The sequence below is a fragment of the Canis lupus genome, chromosome 9 (genome assembly GCF_048164855.1).
Source record: "Canis lupus baileyi chromosome 9, mCanLup2.hap1, whole genome shotgun sequence".
In the NCBI taxonomy this organism is placed as follows: Eukaryota; Metazoa; Chordata; class Mammalia; order Carnivora; family Canidae; genus Canis; species Canis lupus.
In genome coordinates this window covers 15,242,729-15,261,700 of record NC_132846.1, presented here as the reverse complement: position 1 = coordinate 15,261,700, position 18,972 = coordinate 15,242,729, and the positions used below count along the sequence as shown (strand labels likewise).

General features: G+C 36.5%; 1 protein-coding gene across 4 annotated transcripts in view; it reads left to right on the top strand.

The window, feature by feature from the left end:
* LOC140639822 (uncharacterized) overlaps positions 1–18,346 on the top strand; it is a 77,939-nt gene extending 59,593 nt beyond the window's left edge. For all 4 annotated transcript variants that reach the window (XM_072838257.1, XM_072838256.1, XM_072838259.1 and 1 more), the window contains 6 exons: positions 1,476–1,614; positions 4,817–4,938; positions 6,678–6,788; positions 12,711–12,817; positions 16,306–16,396; positions 17,986–18,346. In XM_072838257.1, the coding sequence (XP_072694358.1) occupies positions 1,476–1,614; positions 4,817–4,938; positions 6,678–6,788; positions 12,711–12,817; positions 16,306–16,396; positions 17,986–18,102 (687 nt within the window). In that variant the 3' untranslated portion in view covers positions 18,103–18,346. The remainder of the gene's footprint in view (positions 1–1,475; positions 1,615–4,816; positions 4,939–6,677; positions 6,789–12,710; positions 12,818–16,305; positions 16,397–17,985) is intronic.
* The last annotated feature ends 626 nt before the right edge of the window (positions 18,347–18,972 follow it).

Below are 18,972 nucleotides of genomic sequence, written 5' to 3'. Positions count from 1 at the left end.
GTCCCCAGTTCTTTTGAGTCCATAATCCTCTGGCTCCCCATTCATTCGACAAAAATTTTTTTTTTTTTTAAGGGCATCCTGTTTGCCAGGCATTCAACCCCCTTCCCTCCACGTCCTCCCCCCTCCCACACACACACACACACACACACACAAAAACAAGGCCCAACGGTAATCTGGCCCTGCCTCCATCATTGTCCTGGTTTTCTCTTTCCTGTTCCACATCCCCCACTTTTGCCAGAGGTGAAGTTCATCTCTTTGTTTCCTTCTCCTGCTTTTGTGCCATATGGTTTTTGCTTATCCTGTTCCTTCATTCCTAAAATAAGTTCTCATTTTTCTTCTACAGACCGCCCCCTCATCCAAGTCCCTTTAAACCTCAACTTTTATCGGGTACATATACTGAGAATATTGTTTCCTAAAGCAAAAATAATAATAATAATGTCTTCTCCCACTAATCTGAAAACAGCACCCCTCCATGTGGTTTTTTACTACGTAGATTCCTAAGCAGAGGAACCAAATCATGTACATTTGTAACAGTGCTGTGCATATTGTGAGCACTAGCAAATCTTAGTAAACATCCAGTCACAGTACTCCCAAAGGTGGAAAATAGTGGCTAATATAAAAACTGACAAAAATGTTTGTAGTATAGTTTGGATATTATTCATAAGGCAGTCCTATCAGTAGCATGATATACCAAAATATATGAAACAACAAAAAAGTATTCCTTGAATGTAATGGTCGACCCATAATCCCTTCTCCTAACAAACTATTTGTATCTTCTGTTGTTTCCTTCTGGTTCTTGTGTATGTCCATGTGTTTTACACATTTACAATATAGATGTGTGTGTGTAGGTGTAGATAGAATTTTGTAGATCTCTAAGTGGATAAGTTGATTATTATAGTTAAGGTAAAAGGAATCAGACATTTTTCTCTTTGTTGCCACTGGCTATTATATCATGTATTACCAGTATTAATAAAGGGCTATTAGTTGTAAGCATGAAACTGTACTAATGTTTTTATTATTTGAAAACTTTGCCTCTGGGAAAAGATCACTTGCTAAGTCACTGATGTGTGGGACTCAGGAGACCTGGTATTAGTTTCAATTCTTTCCCCTCTTTTGGTCATTTCTTTGGAGAAATCTCTGAATGGGGGTTTCTTTATTTGTAAAATATACTACCTAGGATGGACGAGATGGCCACAAAATAAATACTCCTTGAATTCAAATTTTATATATTTCCCCTAGCCAGGCTTTGTATCATTACAGACCAAATTAAGAGTTGCTGGTGTCTCAGGAAAAAAAAAAAAAAAAGAATGAAGGAAGAGCAGGGTTGCTCTTTAATAAGTGAAACTTGTCTTTCTGTGCCTTGTTGTTGCTCTCGGAATTTTAGCATCTGAACCACTGATGTTTTGCCTTATTTAGCAATAAAAAGAGACTCCTTTGTACTTGGTTTCTTTTGAAGTTCTTCTTCTCTCCACCAGATAGAGCAGCAGCCAGAACCCACAGTTCACGTTGATGCATTCCTTTATGATGAAGACTTTATTGATTCATTATGTGAGGAAGGAAAAATGAGCAGAAACTACTGTATGGTGTGTGGCTCACATCAGACTGCACCTTTAGGTAGGCACTCAAGTGTGCAAATCTGACGACTGTGTGTACTTTACATTGTTCTGAGAACACAAATTCTTGACCAAGTCATTGGGTGTTTTTCGTTTTTTTGTTTTTTTGTTTTATTTATTTATTTATTTATTTATTCATAGAGACACAGAGAGAGAGAGAGAGAGAGAGGCAGAGACACAGGCAGAGGGAGAAGCAGGCACCATGAAGGGAGCCCGACGTGGGATTCCATCTGGGGTCTCCAGGATCAGGCCCTGGGCTGCAGGCAGCGCCAAACCGCTGCGCCACCGGGGCTGCCCATTGGGTGTTTTTTGAAAGGAAAAGGCCAACCCTGTAGCATAGCCATTACTGATTATTGAGATTAGGGAGACCAAACAGCAGTATTGTCCAGGGAAGCTGGGCCACTTAATGTCTCCGAGGAAGGTATCTCTGCTTTTCTTTCTTTTTTATTTTTTAAAGATGTCATTTATTTATTCGTTAGAGACACAGAGAGAGAGGCAGAGGGAGAAGCAGGCTCCCTGTGGGGGAGCCTGATGCAGGACTCGATCCCAGGACCCAGTGATCATACATGAGCCAAAGACACTCAACCACTAAGCCGCCCAGGGGTCCCAGCAGGGTATCTCTGCTTTTCACAGAAACTGTTTAATCAGAGGTGAGTTTGCAGGTCCAGAAACTAATCACAAGTGACTGAGAACCAGGAAACCAACTTATACTTTCCTTACTTCAAAGAGATTCATAGATAAACCATAATGCTAATTCACAAACAGAAATGTAACTACAAGGGGGCTGAAATGTTCTCCCTATAAAAGCATCTACTTGAGAAGTCAGATAGTAATCAGATACTGTTGATTAGGCATGGATTCAGAAAACAGTGATGATCTTGAGGAAGAGTTTATTCAGGCCATAATTTGACCTAGTAGAATATCTCCAGTCCGTAACAGAGGACAACTCTAGTGACAAAAAGTCTTCTGCATCTCTGTCCCTCAGATAGAGTACCTGTGTCCAAAATGGGAAACTAGACTGACCCCATGTGGCTAATATGTTAACTCTTCTGTTACTGTATTCTTCCTTAAGAGGCACCTGGGTGGCTCAGTCGGTTGAGCATCAGACTCTTGATTTCAGCTCAGGTCATGGTCTCAGGATTGTGGGATCAAGCTCTGCACTCAGCAAGGAGTCTACTTGAGATTCTCTGGCCCTCCCTACCACTCACACATGTGCATGCTTTCTCTCTCAAATAAATAAATCTTTTAAAATCTTTTATATATATAAAATCTTTTATATAATCTTTATATAAAATCTTTTATAAATCTTTTATATAATCTTTTTATTTATATATATATATAGTTCAAATTGGATATGATTGCTTAGGCTATTACTTTAGACATGCTATATTTCAATATTTCTGGTCACTTAGATGCAGAGTTAATGGCTTAGAGTGGCCTGCTCTCCAGGTAAGTAATCTTGTGTTCATATTACTTAACTACTGCCAAATTTGTAATATGCTGCTAATACAAGTATATTGTATCTACATTATAATTGGGAATTAAACTTTCCTGATCTATTTAAGATTCTATTTTTAGATAGCACTTATAGTTTCCATTGGAGGTGGTTGAAATTCACAGAATAGAAAAGGACTTAGATAAGAATCATAGAAGGAAAACTAAAAAGTGAATCATATCAGATCTGATTTATAGGGGGTTTTTTAGATTTATTTATTTATTTAATTTGGGGGAGTGGAGAGAGACAATCTCCAGCAGACTCTCCTCTGAGTGAGGAGCCTGTCATGAGCCTCAGTCCTACAACCCTGTGATCCTGACCTGAGCCAAAATCAAGAGTTGGATGCTCAACCAATTGAGCCACCTAGGTGCCCCTGATTTATTGAAGTTTAAAGATATATGTTTGACAAATAAAATTTTGAAGATTAGGATATATTTTCCCATAGAAATCATGTTGTAAATAGTGACTAGGTATGTAGGCCAGCCCATATAAGTAGAGTAAATCTGAAAAAAACTATCATCTGGGGAACTTTCCTTCCAATATATGACATGGGGCTTGTCTAGCTATAACACACTAATGATGACTCTGTAACCCAAAGCAGAAGTGCTAAAGTGACAGAGTAGTGAAGATGAAGATTCTAGGCAGACCAGTACGATGGTGGTCAAAACCCACCCCACCCCCAGTCACACCCTTTTATTTTCTTTCAAGGAATTATTAGCCTGCCTACTTCCATTTTCTTTGCCACCATCTATCATCGTTTAGATATGGCCAAAGTTTCTCCCCTTCCTGACCAATATATTATGTAGGACATAATATAGGAAGTTTTTAAAAAGTACATGCAGGCTCTCCCAGATACTTGATTACAGAAACAGTGGAGTGAGAAGATGGGCTAGGAAGTCTGTAGCAATTTAAAAAGTGTAGCAATTAAACTAGGGGAAATAATAATTTCTGGGAGTATCTTTACTTCCTTTCATAACACCCTTCCCTGCACTCCAGAACATATCTTAGGTTGGTCAGGGCTGCCACATTGCTCAACTCCAGAGATGGTCATTCATTTGGTAGTCTATATTGTATGCAGTAATATGGGGCTAGTCTATGGTTGCTCTGGACTAAGGTGAGAAAGCCAGATGATACGGGAGTTAGGAAGCATCACACAGAATAACAATCATAGGGGGAAAAATGGGAAAATAAAAGACTAACCAAGGACCTTCGGACACAGGGATAGGGACAGGTTGCTGGGCAGCTATTCCCTAGAGGCCTTTTAAATGTCAGAGATTTGGGGGCACCTGGCACAGCAGTTTAGGCATGTGACTCTTGGTTTCAGCCCAGGTCATGCTCTCAGGGTTGTGAGCCCTGAGCTTGCATCAGGCTCTGCACTCAGCGTGGAGTCTGCTCGGGATTCTCTCCCTCTCCTTCTGCCCCTCCTGCTCATGCTCTCACTCTCTTTCTCAAGTACATAAATAAATCTTTAAAAAGTAAAAATGAATAAATGTCGGAGACTTCATTATTATTTTCTCTAATATAGCTCAGGTGAATGAGTGCAAGATTATCACATAAATTTTTTCTAAACAATTTCTGAATGGCTTTCATTGATGAAGAGAAAAACATGAAATATGCTTTATAAATATAGATAAAAGAATTAGAAATACAGAATAGAATGTGTAATACCTAAGCACAATTTGATATTTATTCTGTTCTAATCCTCCAGGATTTATTTCTCATTCCTTCTCCCTCGTGGAATTGAAGTTCATTTATCATCATGTACTCCCTGATCTGTCGGGAAAAGTCTTGGTTGACGTTGGCTCCAGGCTTGGCACGGTCCTTTATGGGGTAAAGTCCAGCTTGTGGACATAATCAACATTGGGAAAATACTTTCTCCTCCTGCTGCTAGCAACAGTTTGGCCTGTCACCATCCAAGGTGACAGCTTGGCTTTATTTATTAGAGTAACAGAATAAATAAGGTTAAAATATTATATTGAACTTGGAATTTCAAAGGCCAGCTCTCTGATTTCCTTTTCTGAGTCTCTATGACACAGCTGGAGGAGTATCAACAAAGCAGAAGCAGGTGACCTTCATAACACTTTGTTTTTGACCTCCTAATTTCATTTTCTTTATACTGTGCTAAAATAGTGTACTGAGCCTTGATAAGAGCTTTTATAGAAGCTTTTATTTAAAAAAAATTTTTTTAAAGCTTTTATAAAATTTACTTGACTTACGAAATTGCATGTGGCCATAACAAAGTCACTTAACACCCCTGGCTTCAAGTTCTTCACCCGTAAGTAAGCTAACTAAATGATATCCGAGGACACATCTTGCTCCAATTTTCTATGATTCAACTTTGTGGACATTTGTGTCTGAAATATCACTTCAATGTGGCTTTTTAAAAATTTCAAATCATGAGTATTTCTAATGCTCTTAACTGATTTTATCAGAAAACTTAAATGTGGTTTCTGGTTGTTATTAGCAGACTTGTTAAAACATATGGCCAACAGCAGTAGAGACTCATGCCAGAAACAGGCACTATCAGTTCCCAGCATCCATTGCCTGCTCTAAACGGCAACAGTTAACTATTTAGTGCTTAGTTTATTTTTCAGTAGTAAGGCTTTTATTCTATGATTAGGAAAGATATCCATAATAGAATATACAGTTTGTCAAATGGTTGTTTTTAGAGAACAGTAGAGATTACGATTGTATACCATATTTGCTCCACTCTTGTCCATTTTTTGATTTGTTAGAAAAGTATATAGCTGAAAAAAATGTGGCTATGCAAGTATGTGGCAGCATTAATAAGTTTAAAAATATTCTTATTTTTCTCTGTATTAAAGTGGTTACTGATTCAGCTGACAGAAAATTTTTGAATACCTGCATATGCTCCATTGAACATATCCTAAAAATCTATCATTAGCTATAAACATAAATTTGGTTCATACATGGATGTTAATGTAAAGTGATATTCAGAATATGATTTGACCTTTCCTTTCATATTATTTTTTTGTGATCACCACCAAAAATGGATACATAATAATATCTAGTCAGTTCTTGATTATCCTTGTTAGCTAATTGGTCAGTTACATTTGGCAGATTGCAGACGCCAGACTGACTTCCCTAAACCAACAAGACACATCTCCAGCCACCTTCCTCTAGTGTCAGACTCTGAATGATTTTCCATTATATTCCCCACCCCCCAGGTTAACTCCTTTCTTGCTTTCCCCTGCTGTAACTTTCCAAGAAATTATAGAAATAGGGTATTAAACAGAGACTCTATATGTGGTCACTTTTCTCATTTCCAACTTGGTTGAATGTACCATTTTGTCAGAAGTGAGAAATCAATCTTTCAAACTATAATTACTTTTAAATAATGGAAATTAATAAATTACATTCAAGGTCTTGATCAGTAAGAGTCTAAGTTCTTGAAGTTTTAAGAGTTACATACATTACACATTATTATTTATCTTTCATTTTATTTTCACTTTATTGAGTTGTTTTTTAAAGTTTGATTTTTTACATTTTATATAGACATAAATTCACAGTTCATTCATTTGCATCATAACAGGTCTTCATTCTTTCAGGGTTATCTTTACAGTTCAGCACTGCAGCTATATGGAGTAGAATTGAATGGAGACTTTTGCCAATTGCAGGAAATGGTCATAAAAAAATACCAGTTTACTGACAGAGTAAAGGTACCCTTTTATTTATGTATTTTTTTACTAATGAAGTACAGTTGACAAGCAGTGTTTAATTAGTTTCAGGTGCACAACATGGTGATTTGACAAGTCTATACCTTACACAGTGCTTATTCACCACAAGTGTAGCTCCCATCTGTCACCATACAGTGCTATGACAATACCATTGACTATGTTCCCTATGCTGTAGTAAAGATACCCTTTTAAATATATATTCTGTTATCTATTTTATTGCATAATTTAGCTAAGTTTCTTCTGGATTGGAGTTGGAAAATCTTTTTGAATCTATTCCTGGTTGCTGTTGTGCAGAAACAGATCAAGTTGACTTAGTATTTTAAAACATGAATAAATGTGAATTTAATTATAATTATTTTCCACTCCTGTTTTTCTTCCTCCCCAATTTTACTAGAAAGTAGAATTTTTCTTAATTTCTTTCATCTCTGCTGTAGTTTAGTTTTGGTAGCAGCATTTTTGAATCTCTAGATGTAGGTCATAAATGTACTTAATTAAACTCTTATGTTGAAAGTAATCAAAAAGGTTAACTAATGCTTTCAGTTCTTTATCCTTTTTCTAAGCTTCCAGGAGGAGTTGTGGATGCCACAGAATGGCAGTTCAGGGGGAATGATGCCTTGGGTTGGGCTACCACAAAACTTTTCTCTTTTTCTACATGTAAGAGGAAAAATAACCAAGAATGGGAAAGAACATTTCTTGGTTAATGTGCTCATTCTTATCCTTCCACTGAGGATCCTACACTTCTAATGGCAATGCAGAGAAACATTGAGCATCTAAGGCTTTCTGGTGTTAAGATGTTGAAAGACATCTCGGTGGAATTAAAGATCTAGTCTTCCCCTTATTTATTGAAGGAAACTTTTTCTTCCTCCTTCCAGACTTCCTTTTTTCTCTTTGCATATATCTCTCATCTCAGAAATAGGCAAATGAGGGCAGCCGGGTGGCTCAGCAGTTTAGCGCCTGCCTTCAGCCCAGGGCGTGATCCTGGAGACCTGGGATCAAGTCACACATCAGACTCCCTGCATGGAGCCTGCTTCTTCTTCTGCCTGTGTCTCTGCCTCTCTCTCTGTGTCTCTCATGAATAAATAAATAAAATCTTTAAAAAAAAATAGGCAAATGATTGAAACAAATTTATTGTCCATTAATAAATCCATGGATTTTTCTCACTGTCCCATATTTAGTGAACAAGAACACGTTACTCTTGCATGATAAGAATCACATAGCTACTAAGAATATCAATTTAATTGGAAGTTAAGGTTTAAAAGTTGACCTCTTAAGAATCATAGTTTATAAATGGACAACCAAGGAGTGCCAAGGTGGCTCAGTCAGTTGAGCATCCAACTCTTGATTTTGGCTCAGATCATGATCTCGGGGTCATGAGATCAAGCCTTGTGTGGGGCTCTGAGCTCAGCAGGGAGTCTGCTTGGGATTCTCTCTCTCCTCTCTTTCTCTCTCTCTCTCAAATAAATCTTTTAATAAATAAGGGAGAACCATGTAACTTATTGTTATTTTTTTAAGATGATGATAAAGGTATATAAAACACATTTATTTACACATTAAAAGATTTTTACCCCTTGCTTTTCAAAGGAGTATATAGATGAATGCCCACCCCACATACTTTCAAGGCCTGTGGCTTTGGTGGCAATTAGTAACCCAATGACAGAAAGCTGTTTTTATACCATTTTTTTGGCAACCTTAACAGTTTCCTTCCGCAATGGGAGAGACAGTTGTTGTGTTTGAGAGGCCTTAAGAGCAACAGAAAGGAATTCCAGGGTTATTTTTTATATTATCTGGTGAAATGCATCAGCCTTTAAATCTTGGGCTCTGCTTTTTGTTTGTTCTTTTTGGTCTTTGTTTTAGCAGGACTTTGCTCAGAAGTCTAGGAGTCCTTGGTTGTCTGTTCATACTTAGAGAGTGAGAGAAAAAAGAAAAAAAGCTGGTTGAAGTTCTCAGCACTTAAGTGAGGATTCTGAGCACTGTGGGCTTCACTGTCAAGTGATCTCGTTTGGGTCATTAATTAGGGGAATATCTGATGACATATCTTAAGATCTTTCCTCTTGGGCTATGGCAAGCAACATCCTGGGGACAGAGTGGTAGAGTAAAAGAAGTGAAATGTTAGGGATTCACAGCATCCTGTCTGCCTTACTTCCCTTGTTTACAGTACATTAGCCTTTCTTTCAACTTATCCTGGTGTCCCTGACCCAGAGACCTTTTGTTTTACCCTTACAGAGAATCAGTCTCTATTCTTTTGCTGGGAAATGTGAAAGTTGTATAAGGGTCTGAGTGCTTTTAAAACTGACTTTGAACCAAATTACCTTATTTTTAGCATTTCTCCCTACTCCCTCACCCAGAGATACCTAGTACCATCAGTTGTGAGCCTTTTTTGAGATTCTGTAGTATAAATCAAGTCTGGGTCTTTGCTTTCTATCTGTCTAGCTTAGAAATCAGATTTTTCTGGTCTCCTAAATTCCTTATTAATTCCTCTTTTTTTCTTAACTTACAAAATTTCATCTCTGTTATTTCATTTCCCATTCCTCCCATCCTTGTGGGTATACATCTTTTCTTCTAAAAACCCTATATTGTTATTATAATAGGGTTTCAGGAAATAAGAATACATGCCATGTGTTTTATGCACTACCTTACATTGAAAGACCCATTGATTTAAATTCTTTCCACCGTCTTCTCTAAGCTAAAGGTGAATTTTCCTTTATTCGTATCTTACTTATTCCTTGAATGGCACTTAGAGTTACCAACATAGCTGTTTCATCCTATTAGTAGAATATAACATTTTTGAGTGTAGATGTTATATCTCATTGGTCATGGTGTATCTCCCCAAACAGTATCTTATATATTGGAGGTGCCCATGAAAATTGATTAAATTGATTTAGTGGCTTTGTGACCTTTGCGTTGTTAGCATTCCAGCTTGTCCAGAGCCATTTTGGAGGGTTTCCCTGGGCACTCTGTTGGTTGCCATAATGAATTGATCTGCCAGATTATTTTTTACCCTGTGTGGTGGGGTGTGAGAGAGGAACAGAGATGGGAAGGAAAAAGAGGAAACTGTGATATATCAGTAGGTTAATTTGCATGCCTATTTCATATCTCAGCAACATGTTTAGAAAGTTTAAAGTGATTAACTGTTTTCTGTGTGTTCAAGAACATGTCCAAGGTGTGTTTCAGAGACTAGAGGCCCACCTAATTTAAATTATCTTAGTATTTTTACTACTTAAAAAAGAAAATAAACCCCACAACATTCTGAATGCTATTTATTTGTAAGACCAAAGATCATTTAATACAAAATAGTACATTAGAGACACCTAACTCTGGGAAATGAACAAGGGGTAGCGGAAGGGGAAGTGGGCGGGGGGTTGGGGTGACTGGGTGATGGGCACTGAGGGGGGCACTTGGTGGGATGAGCACTGGGTGTTATGCTATATGTTGGCAAATTGAACTCCAATAAAAAAAATTTAAAAAAAAAACAAAATAGTTAAACTTTTTCTCTTCTTTTTAAAATAAAAGTGGTTTCTTTTGCACTTGAGAAAATAGATGTTTTCTCTTATTATCTTGCCTGGACTCTTAAGACTTGTTGATTGTGGTCAAGTTAATTTTTTGAGGTATATAGTCTTAATTTTTATTATTAAGTTTTTAATTTTAATTAATATATAGTGTTATATTAGTTTCAGGTGTACAATATAGTGATTCAACAATTCTGTATATTACTCAGTGCTCATCATAAGTGTACTCTTTAATCCCCATCACCTATTTCACCCATCTCCCACCCACCTCCCCTCTGGTAGCCATCAGTTTGTTCTCTATAGTTAAGAGTCTATTCCTTGGTTTGTCTCTCTCTACTTTTTTGTTTGTTTGTTTCTCTCCTGTACATGTTTGTTTTATTTTTCAAATTCCACATATGAATGAAATCATGTTATTTGTCTTTCTCTAATTGGTTTATTTCACTTTGCATTATACTCTCTAGCTCTAACCTCATCCTTGCAAATGGCAAGATTTCATTCTTTTTTATGGCTGAATAATATTCCATTATACACACACACACACACACACACACACATACACACACACCATCTTTATCCATTCATTTGTTGAAGGACACTTGGACTGCTTCCATAATTTGGCTATTGTAAATAATGCTGCAGTAACACGGGGGTGCATATATCCCTTGGAATTAGTGTATTTGGGGGTAAATACCCAGTGGTACAATTGCTGGATCATAGGGTAGTTTATTTTTAGCTTTTTGAGAAACCTCCATATTGTCTAATACAGTGGCTGCACCATTTGCACCCCCACCAGCAGTGCGTGAGGGTTCCTTTTTTCTTTACATCCTCACCAACACTTGTTTCTTGTGTTTTTGTTTTTAGCCATTCTGACAGGTGTGAGGTGATATCATTGTAGTTTTGATTTGCATTTCTCTGATGATGTGTGATGTTAAGCATCTTTTCATGTGTCTGTTGGCCATCTATATGTCTTCTTAGAGAAATATGTGTTCATGTCTTCTGCCCATATTTTAATTGGATTGTTTTTTTTGGTGTTGAGCTTTGCAAGTTCTAACCCTTTATCAGATATGTCATTTGTAAATATCTCCCATTCAGGAGGTTGTCTTTCAGTTTGACTGATTGTTTCCTTTGCTATGCAGAAACTTTTTGTTTTGATACAATCCCAGTAGTTTATTTTTGCTTTTGTTTCCCTTACCTCAGGAGACATATCTAGAAAGATGTCGTAATGGCCAATGTGAGAGAAATTATTGCCTGTGCTCTCCTAGGATTTTTATGGTTTCAGGTCTTACATTTAGGTCTTTACTCCATTTTGAGTATTTCTGTGTACAGTATAAGAAAGAGGTCAGGTTTCATTCTTTTGGGTGTAGCGGACCAGTTTTTAAAGATTTGTCCATTTGGGGTCTTCTGTAGTTACATACAAATTTTAGGATTGTTTATCTAGTTCTGTGAAAAATTCTGTTGGTATCTTAATAGAGATTGCATTAAATCTGTAAATTGCTTTAGATAACGTAGACATTTTTACAATATTTGTTATTCCAATCCATGAGCATAAAATGTTTCTTTGTGTCATCTTCAATTTCTTTCATCAGTGTTTTGTAGTTTTGAGAGTACAGGTTTTTCACCTCTTTGGTTAAGTTTATTCCTAGGTGTTCTGTTGTTTTGGGTGTGAGGCATATATTTTTTAAATAAATTGTTTTGTTTGCTTTTTTGGATAAATAATCAAATAAATTTTAGATGAAAAGTCAGACAAAGCCAATAAACATATTGTATTAACATTTTATAGTATATAAATTACTTTTATAGTTTTTATATGATCCCAGTTGATTCTGTGGATCAGGACAGATATTATTCCATTTTATTTATGAGGACACTGACTGCCTAAGCATACAGATTTAGTTGATGATGGAGCAAGAGTCTGAACCTAGGGCCTTTGACTCTTAAAATTAATGATACAGTCATAGAGGAAGAAGCTCTGAAGTCGGAGTTGAAAGACCATAATTATATGTCTATGTACATAAATCTATCTAAAACTTTCACAAGTTTATGGTTTTTAATTAGATATTGAGTATCTCTCATAGAGGGATACCTGGGTGGCTCAGTCGGTTAAGCATCTACCTTTGGCTCATGATCCTGGGTCCTGGGTTTGAGTCCCGTATCAGGCTCCCTGCTTTTCCCTCTGCCTCCCTCTGTCTCTTGTGAGTAAATAAATAAAATTCTTTTTTTTTTTTAAAGTCTACATTAAAAAAAGGTATCTCCCATAGATGATACTATTAAATACACTGTTCCTTCTCCCATTTTAAGTAGGGTTAACTTCTCATATTGCCTCACAGTATCATTGAACCAATAGATATTTCTTCTGTGGTTATCTTTGTTTTCTTAAAATGAACCCATTCTTCTTTAGGTGCTTCATGCAGACATCTGTACCCAGGGTTCACTTCTGCAAAATGCTGATGTTATTATAATGAATAATGTCTTCGAATATTTTCTTGATGAAGCAGAACAGGCCAGGTATGTTATTTATTCAAGGAAGAAATCTGTTAAAATATGATCAGCAAAGTATAAAAAGGGATTAGTTGGGTGGGTGGTTGGCTCAGTCAGTAGAGCATGACCTTGGGGGTCGTGAATTCAAGCCCCACATGAATGTAAAGATTACTTAAATAGATATCTTTTTTTTTTAAAGGGATGGTAAAGTAGAAATATTTTCATAGTAAACTGTTTTTTAAAACAACCTCAACAAGATTATGTTAATCTTGAAATATGTTATGTATAAAACAAAAATATTGTCCAGCTTTGTAAAATATTACACCAAATGGGGTGGCATATATTAAATGATACCATGACCCAGGCATTTGCTTAGCCATCAGGGATGCAATAAGATAACCATTCCCAATGGGCGTTTATACTTACTCTTTTCTGTCTCCATTTTATTTTCTTTGAAAAACAAGTTGTTAAAAAAAAAAAAAAAAGAAAAGAAAAAGAAAAACAAGTTGTGTACTATCCTATCACAAAATCCTGGGAATTAATTTCTGTAAGTGATATAAGAATATTAACCAAAAGAGTGAGTAGTTATCAAACTTCAAAAATATTAAGGTGGTAATAGTAGGTTCCTAAAAATATTCCACTATTCAGGGAATGGAAAAATTAGCTTATCTGTGATCAGTATTTTGACTTCTCTGCCACAATTTGTTGCTTTGTGACCCTCAGAGCCAGTAGGTTCCTCTAATTAGGAAATCACTGTGGTCTATAATCTGACACATTGATTTTCTAGCTAGTTAGGATTGCTGACTGGTTTTTTTCATAATGGCATATGTGTACTCTAGATGCAAGAAAACTTCCCATGTATGTGAAAGGGAATTACACAAATGTTTGGATCAGTGCATCAGTAAGGTTTGTACTACAGAGAAATAAAAAGATCATATAACTACAGGCTGTAAAGACCATATAGTTAATACAGAGTAGAATCCTGAATGGCTAACCCTCTTTATCCTGCTACCCTTTTATCTTCTTTATTCTGCCCTTCCCCCAATTTTCTGTCACACATGCATACACACACACGCACGCACATACCCATTACTAGTAGGTGAAGGTCATCATGAAATTAACAAATATTTTAAAAAGAAACTAATTCAATGAAAACTAATCTCATAATCAAAGTTCAGCCAGGGGCAGCCTGGGTGGCTCAGTACTTTAGCGCCGCCTTCAGCCCAGGGCCGGATCCTGGAAACCCAGGATCGAGTCCCACATCGGGCTCCCTGCATGGAGCCTGCTTCTCCCTCTGCCTGTGTCTCTGCCTCTCTCTCTCCCTCTCTCTGTGTCTGTCATGAATAAATAAATAAAATCTTTAAAAAAAAAAAAACAAAAAAACAAAGTTCAGCCAGAATGTGTGACAATTTTTGGTCACAGACTGAAGACCAGAAACAGAACATGAGCAAAATTGTTTTGTTTTATTTTGCAAAATTTTAATCATAGACCTCTTTAAACTTAATTTCCAGTGGACAAAGTGCGATTTACTTTTCACCTTTTTAAGCTAATGACCAGTAGCCAAAACATTACATAATTGTTGGAGAATGAAGTATTACCAGGTTTCTGTTGTTTAAGAAGGTAAAAGAAAAAAACACCATAAAGTCTTTGGAGATTCATTACAGAAAGATTTGACTGCCAAAGAATGATGAAAGCCACTGGTGAACTTGACATCGGAAATACTGAATGTTTGGGTTGTTTTAAAAGCTTTCTTGGTACATTCATTCACACTCTCTACATTGTTCAGCAAATAGGTATCGGCCGCATGTGTTTGTTCAGTCATTTCTCCTAAATCTAGTGCAGTGCGTTCAAAATATAGGTTCTAGTCATGAATGACAATATTTAGGAGAATGTTTTGAAGACAGTAAATGATTCTGACATTGGGATTGTTCTGTCAAAATGATCATTTACCTATGTTAATTCTGTATTGTACTGAGTGACAAAAATGATGCTACATATAGCCTCTAAAGACTTGTCTTAATTAGAATCTGGGACAAATTGAATGATATTGCTGTAGGAGTTAATATATATGAGAAAACAAATATTTTGTAATAATAGAAAATGTGTACTCAGGAAAGGCTCAGGCTTCAGAATAAATTCAGTCTCATTACAGAATAACATCCCAGATTTGTAGAGTAATTGTTAGTTTAAAAGGTGCCTCAATGCATTTTTGAGTAGGTGAAGCAGATACTACTACAATGACAACTTACCAGAAACAGCAAATACTATTTTGAGAGTCATGACCAGTCATGCCAATTTAATTAACTTCTTCATTCTTATTAAATAAGCTTATAAAATGTCATTTTTAAGGAACCACATCAAAACAATAGCTCTAGCCTAAGCACAGTGGCTGTTATCAAGCACTGCTACATTATTTTAGATATAGCCTGGGAAAAAGAACATTTGTATCATTTTGCCTAATAAACTCCAGAATACTAAACCTAATAACTATTGCTGTAACTAAAATAAATGGAAATGACACCACTGCCCACCTGCCCATTGCAAGGGATGCACATCTCTGCTTTGCTTACCCACTGCTTCCCAGTAGTGGGGTATACTGTCAGCACTCATGCACGATACAGAAATCCAGTTCACGTCTGCACTGAAGTTAGTCAGAACCGGTCAGACATTGCCCTATGGCACATACATGTGCACATGGCATTTCATCGTGCTTTCAACCTGGCTGGCCCACTCAACTTCGCAGGTGCCATATTGTCCAAAAGTCTTTCCATTAAATATTTTTGACCACCAAATAAAGTATAGTTTCAGTCTTGATGTTATTTTAAAAGATGTAATCTACATATTATGCTGTATTGTAAGTCTTTACTTGGTTTCTGGTTTCTATGGCCTTTCTGCATGACTTTTCCCCACTTCTACCTCTCAGCCCTTCTCCGTTCTGCAGAACCAGCTTTGACACATTTCATCAAGAGTTTAGTGGCTTTCAGGGCCGCCTGGATGGCTCAACCAGTTAAGCTTTCAACTCTTGATTTCCACTCAGATCATGATCTCAGGGTTGTGGAATCAAGCTCTGTGCGGGCTCTACACTGGGCTTAGAACCTGCTTGGGATTCTCTCCTCAACCATGCTTGTGCACACACTCTCTCTCTCTCCCTCTCCCCCTCCCCCCACAAAAAAAACCCCAGAAGAGTTTAAGGGGCTTTAATTGCTGATCCAGCTTTGACTTGTATGTTGGTTTTGAAAACTAAGCTTTAGCCTTAATACCTGCTATTAACACAAATCCCCATCTTGTTAAATCTCTTCAGTGTTGTAACATCACAATTTTGCCAACACCCCCTTCAGGAACTGAGGAATTTACCAATTTCTAGTATTTTGCTGCAGTCCTATTACCTGCAGACATTTTGCCCATCTGGATTTGTAGGTATTGCCTGTGCTACATATTCTCTTGTCATTTTCATTGTTTAAAAAGTGTTTTAGTGTCTGGTAAAACCTAAAATATAAGTCTTTAATATGTTGCAGAGCCTGGGAATGTATCAGCCATAATGTAAGGAAACAAGGATCGTTATTAGTAACAGTACCAAGTCTTGAAGATTCTCTTTCACGCCTGCAGGTATGTAAGCGTCTTTCCCAGCACTTTTACTGTCAAAACTATTCTCCTCCTTTTTCCTGATAGCTGTTTGGATATTCTAGAGACATTCTGTCTGAATCTAGCAACAGATGATTCAGTAACTAAGCCTAAGACCTGGTTTGTGGCTTGTTCATTGGCCTCAAGAGCTCTGAAATTGTAATTCTTATCTTGATATATAGATTTCTTGGCTTCTCTACCCAGTTTTTTCACCTGAGGGTTACAGTTTTAGGTTAACAAATGCTATTAAATGTTTGTAAGAGGCTTAGAACACCCACATCATAACTTTCCCATTAGAACAAAAGGAATACAGTTGCTCAAGGCTTCTAGAATCAGATGTGTAGACTGGAAGCCCATGTACTATGTACAGTTTGGGATCTTATACAAACTGCTTCTTTGTTCCTTAGATTCTCCATATAAAGTAAGGCTCATATTTAATAGGTTTCAGCCCAATCAGTTGACCTTATGTAAAGGGTATATATAAAGTTCTTAGAGACCCCTAGATGAAAGATACTGTTGTATTTCTTAATAATGGAGTATTATTATAGTTTTCTTTAGTGGTGTTTTTCTTACCTATAAACACTGCCAAATTTAAGCATCTATATCTTCCTTTTAAAAAAGAAAACTAAACCATCATCAGTAACACTTCCTTAAGAAATATTTGTCAGTCATCTAAATTACAGAAGTAATTCATGTTTGAACTAACAAGGGAAATAATCCTGAGATATATAAAGAAAAGATATATAAAGAAAAATTTCGGGCAGCCCTGGTGGCTCAGCGGGTTTAGCGCCGCCTTCAGTCAAGTCCCGCGTCGGGCTCCCTGCGTGGAGCCTGCTTCTCCCTCTGCCTGTGTCTCTGCATCTCTCTGTGTGTGTATGTGTCTCTATGAATAAATAAATAAAATGTTTTAAAAAAAGAAAGAAAGAAAAATTTCCCCATTCCCTCCACTTAATTCTTTTCGAGGAGAGACCCATCTCATGGGTGGTATAATCCTACTATACTTTTCCATGCTTATAAAAGCATGCCTTTTAAAATACATGGTCTCCACGAGGCATGTGGGTGGCTCAGTCAGTTAAGCATCTGACTCTTTGTCTTAGCTCAGGTCTTGATCTCAGTGGTCTTGAGTTCAAGCCTTGTGTTGGGCTCCCTGCTAGGTGTGAAGCCCACTTTAAAATAAATACATATATATTTATGGGCCCCTCTCAAGTTAACCCCTTAGCACCATCACTGTGTGTTTATGAATAGTTTTCTCTGTCCTCTGTGTATTCTCATTGTTTTTTAATCTTTTATTGTTTAATGATAATTATTAAATTAGTTACATTAAAACAATTACTCTATTCTGTATTTTCTTTATTCTTTCAAATTCCAAAATCAAAATAAATTAAATCCTGAATCCACAGACCTACCATGTAGTAACAAAGAATCGTTCATGTAATAACCACATAAATTTAGTCCTGCTTGTTGTAAAAAAATCTGTTGTGTTCAGTTACTTAGTTCATCATGATTTCTTGAAGCTTTAGAGAATAGAATCATTCTGCAGTTTTCATGTTTGTTTATAACCTTTTTTCTTTCAGATTAATATACAATTATCTTCCTGGGTTGAAGAGGTAACACTGAACTATGATGTATACCCAGAAAAGCATATTGACAGAGAAGCTCTTGAACAAATTCATTTGTATAAGATTCTATAACATAAAATAGTCCTACCTCAGCATAATGTTTTGTTGAATATATTACAAATTAATAAAAAAGAAACATCACCCCAATACCTGGACACATACTTCTGTATATTTCTTTTAGACTTATATATATGTTTACCTATTTGTAAATAGTTGTATATGTATATGTACATATACATAGTTGTGTATAGACACATAGTTGTGTCTATATACAACTTTGATTTCTGTGATAATTTAATTAAAATATTTACCTGAATATTTTTGGTTTCCCCCTGTTTCTTTTATCTTTTTAAAAACATAAATATGTCTTTAGTCACTAACTCTGTGTACCAATTCCAAATATAACAAAAAGGATTAAAAGGTGTTTCTATCATGAGAGAAGGATATAGGGGAAAGTAGGCTACATTGTATCCCATTTATTAGATCTCTATCCTGTAAGATTCCTTGTATCCAGCTTTATGTGAAGAGGCTAGCACAAGGATTAAAATAAAAAATAATCACAGTTGCTAGGAAAAAGCAAACTAGAAAGGTAGCCTCCAAAATATAAATACAGATTTTGTCTAGGTGGAACAGTTACTAATAATTTTTTTTTCTTTTCCATGTTTTTCTGTATTTTACAGTTTTTTTCTGTAATGAATGGATTTCTTTTGAAATCAGGAAAAGCAAAACTTTTTTAAAAGAATACAATGAGGGGCACCTGGGTGGCTCAGTGGTTGAGCATCTGCCTTAGGCTCAGGTCGTGATCCCAGAGTCCTGGAGTCAAAGGATCGAGTCCCACATCAGGCTCCCCATGGGGAGGCTGCCTCTCTCTCGATGTCTCTGCCTCTGTGTGTCTCTCACGAATGAATGAATAAAATATTTTATAAATAAAAGTACACTGAA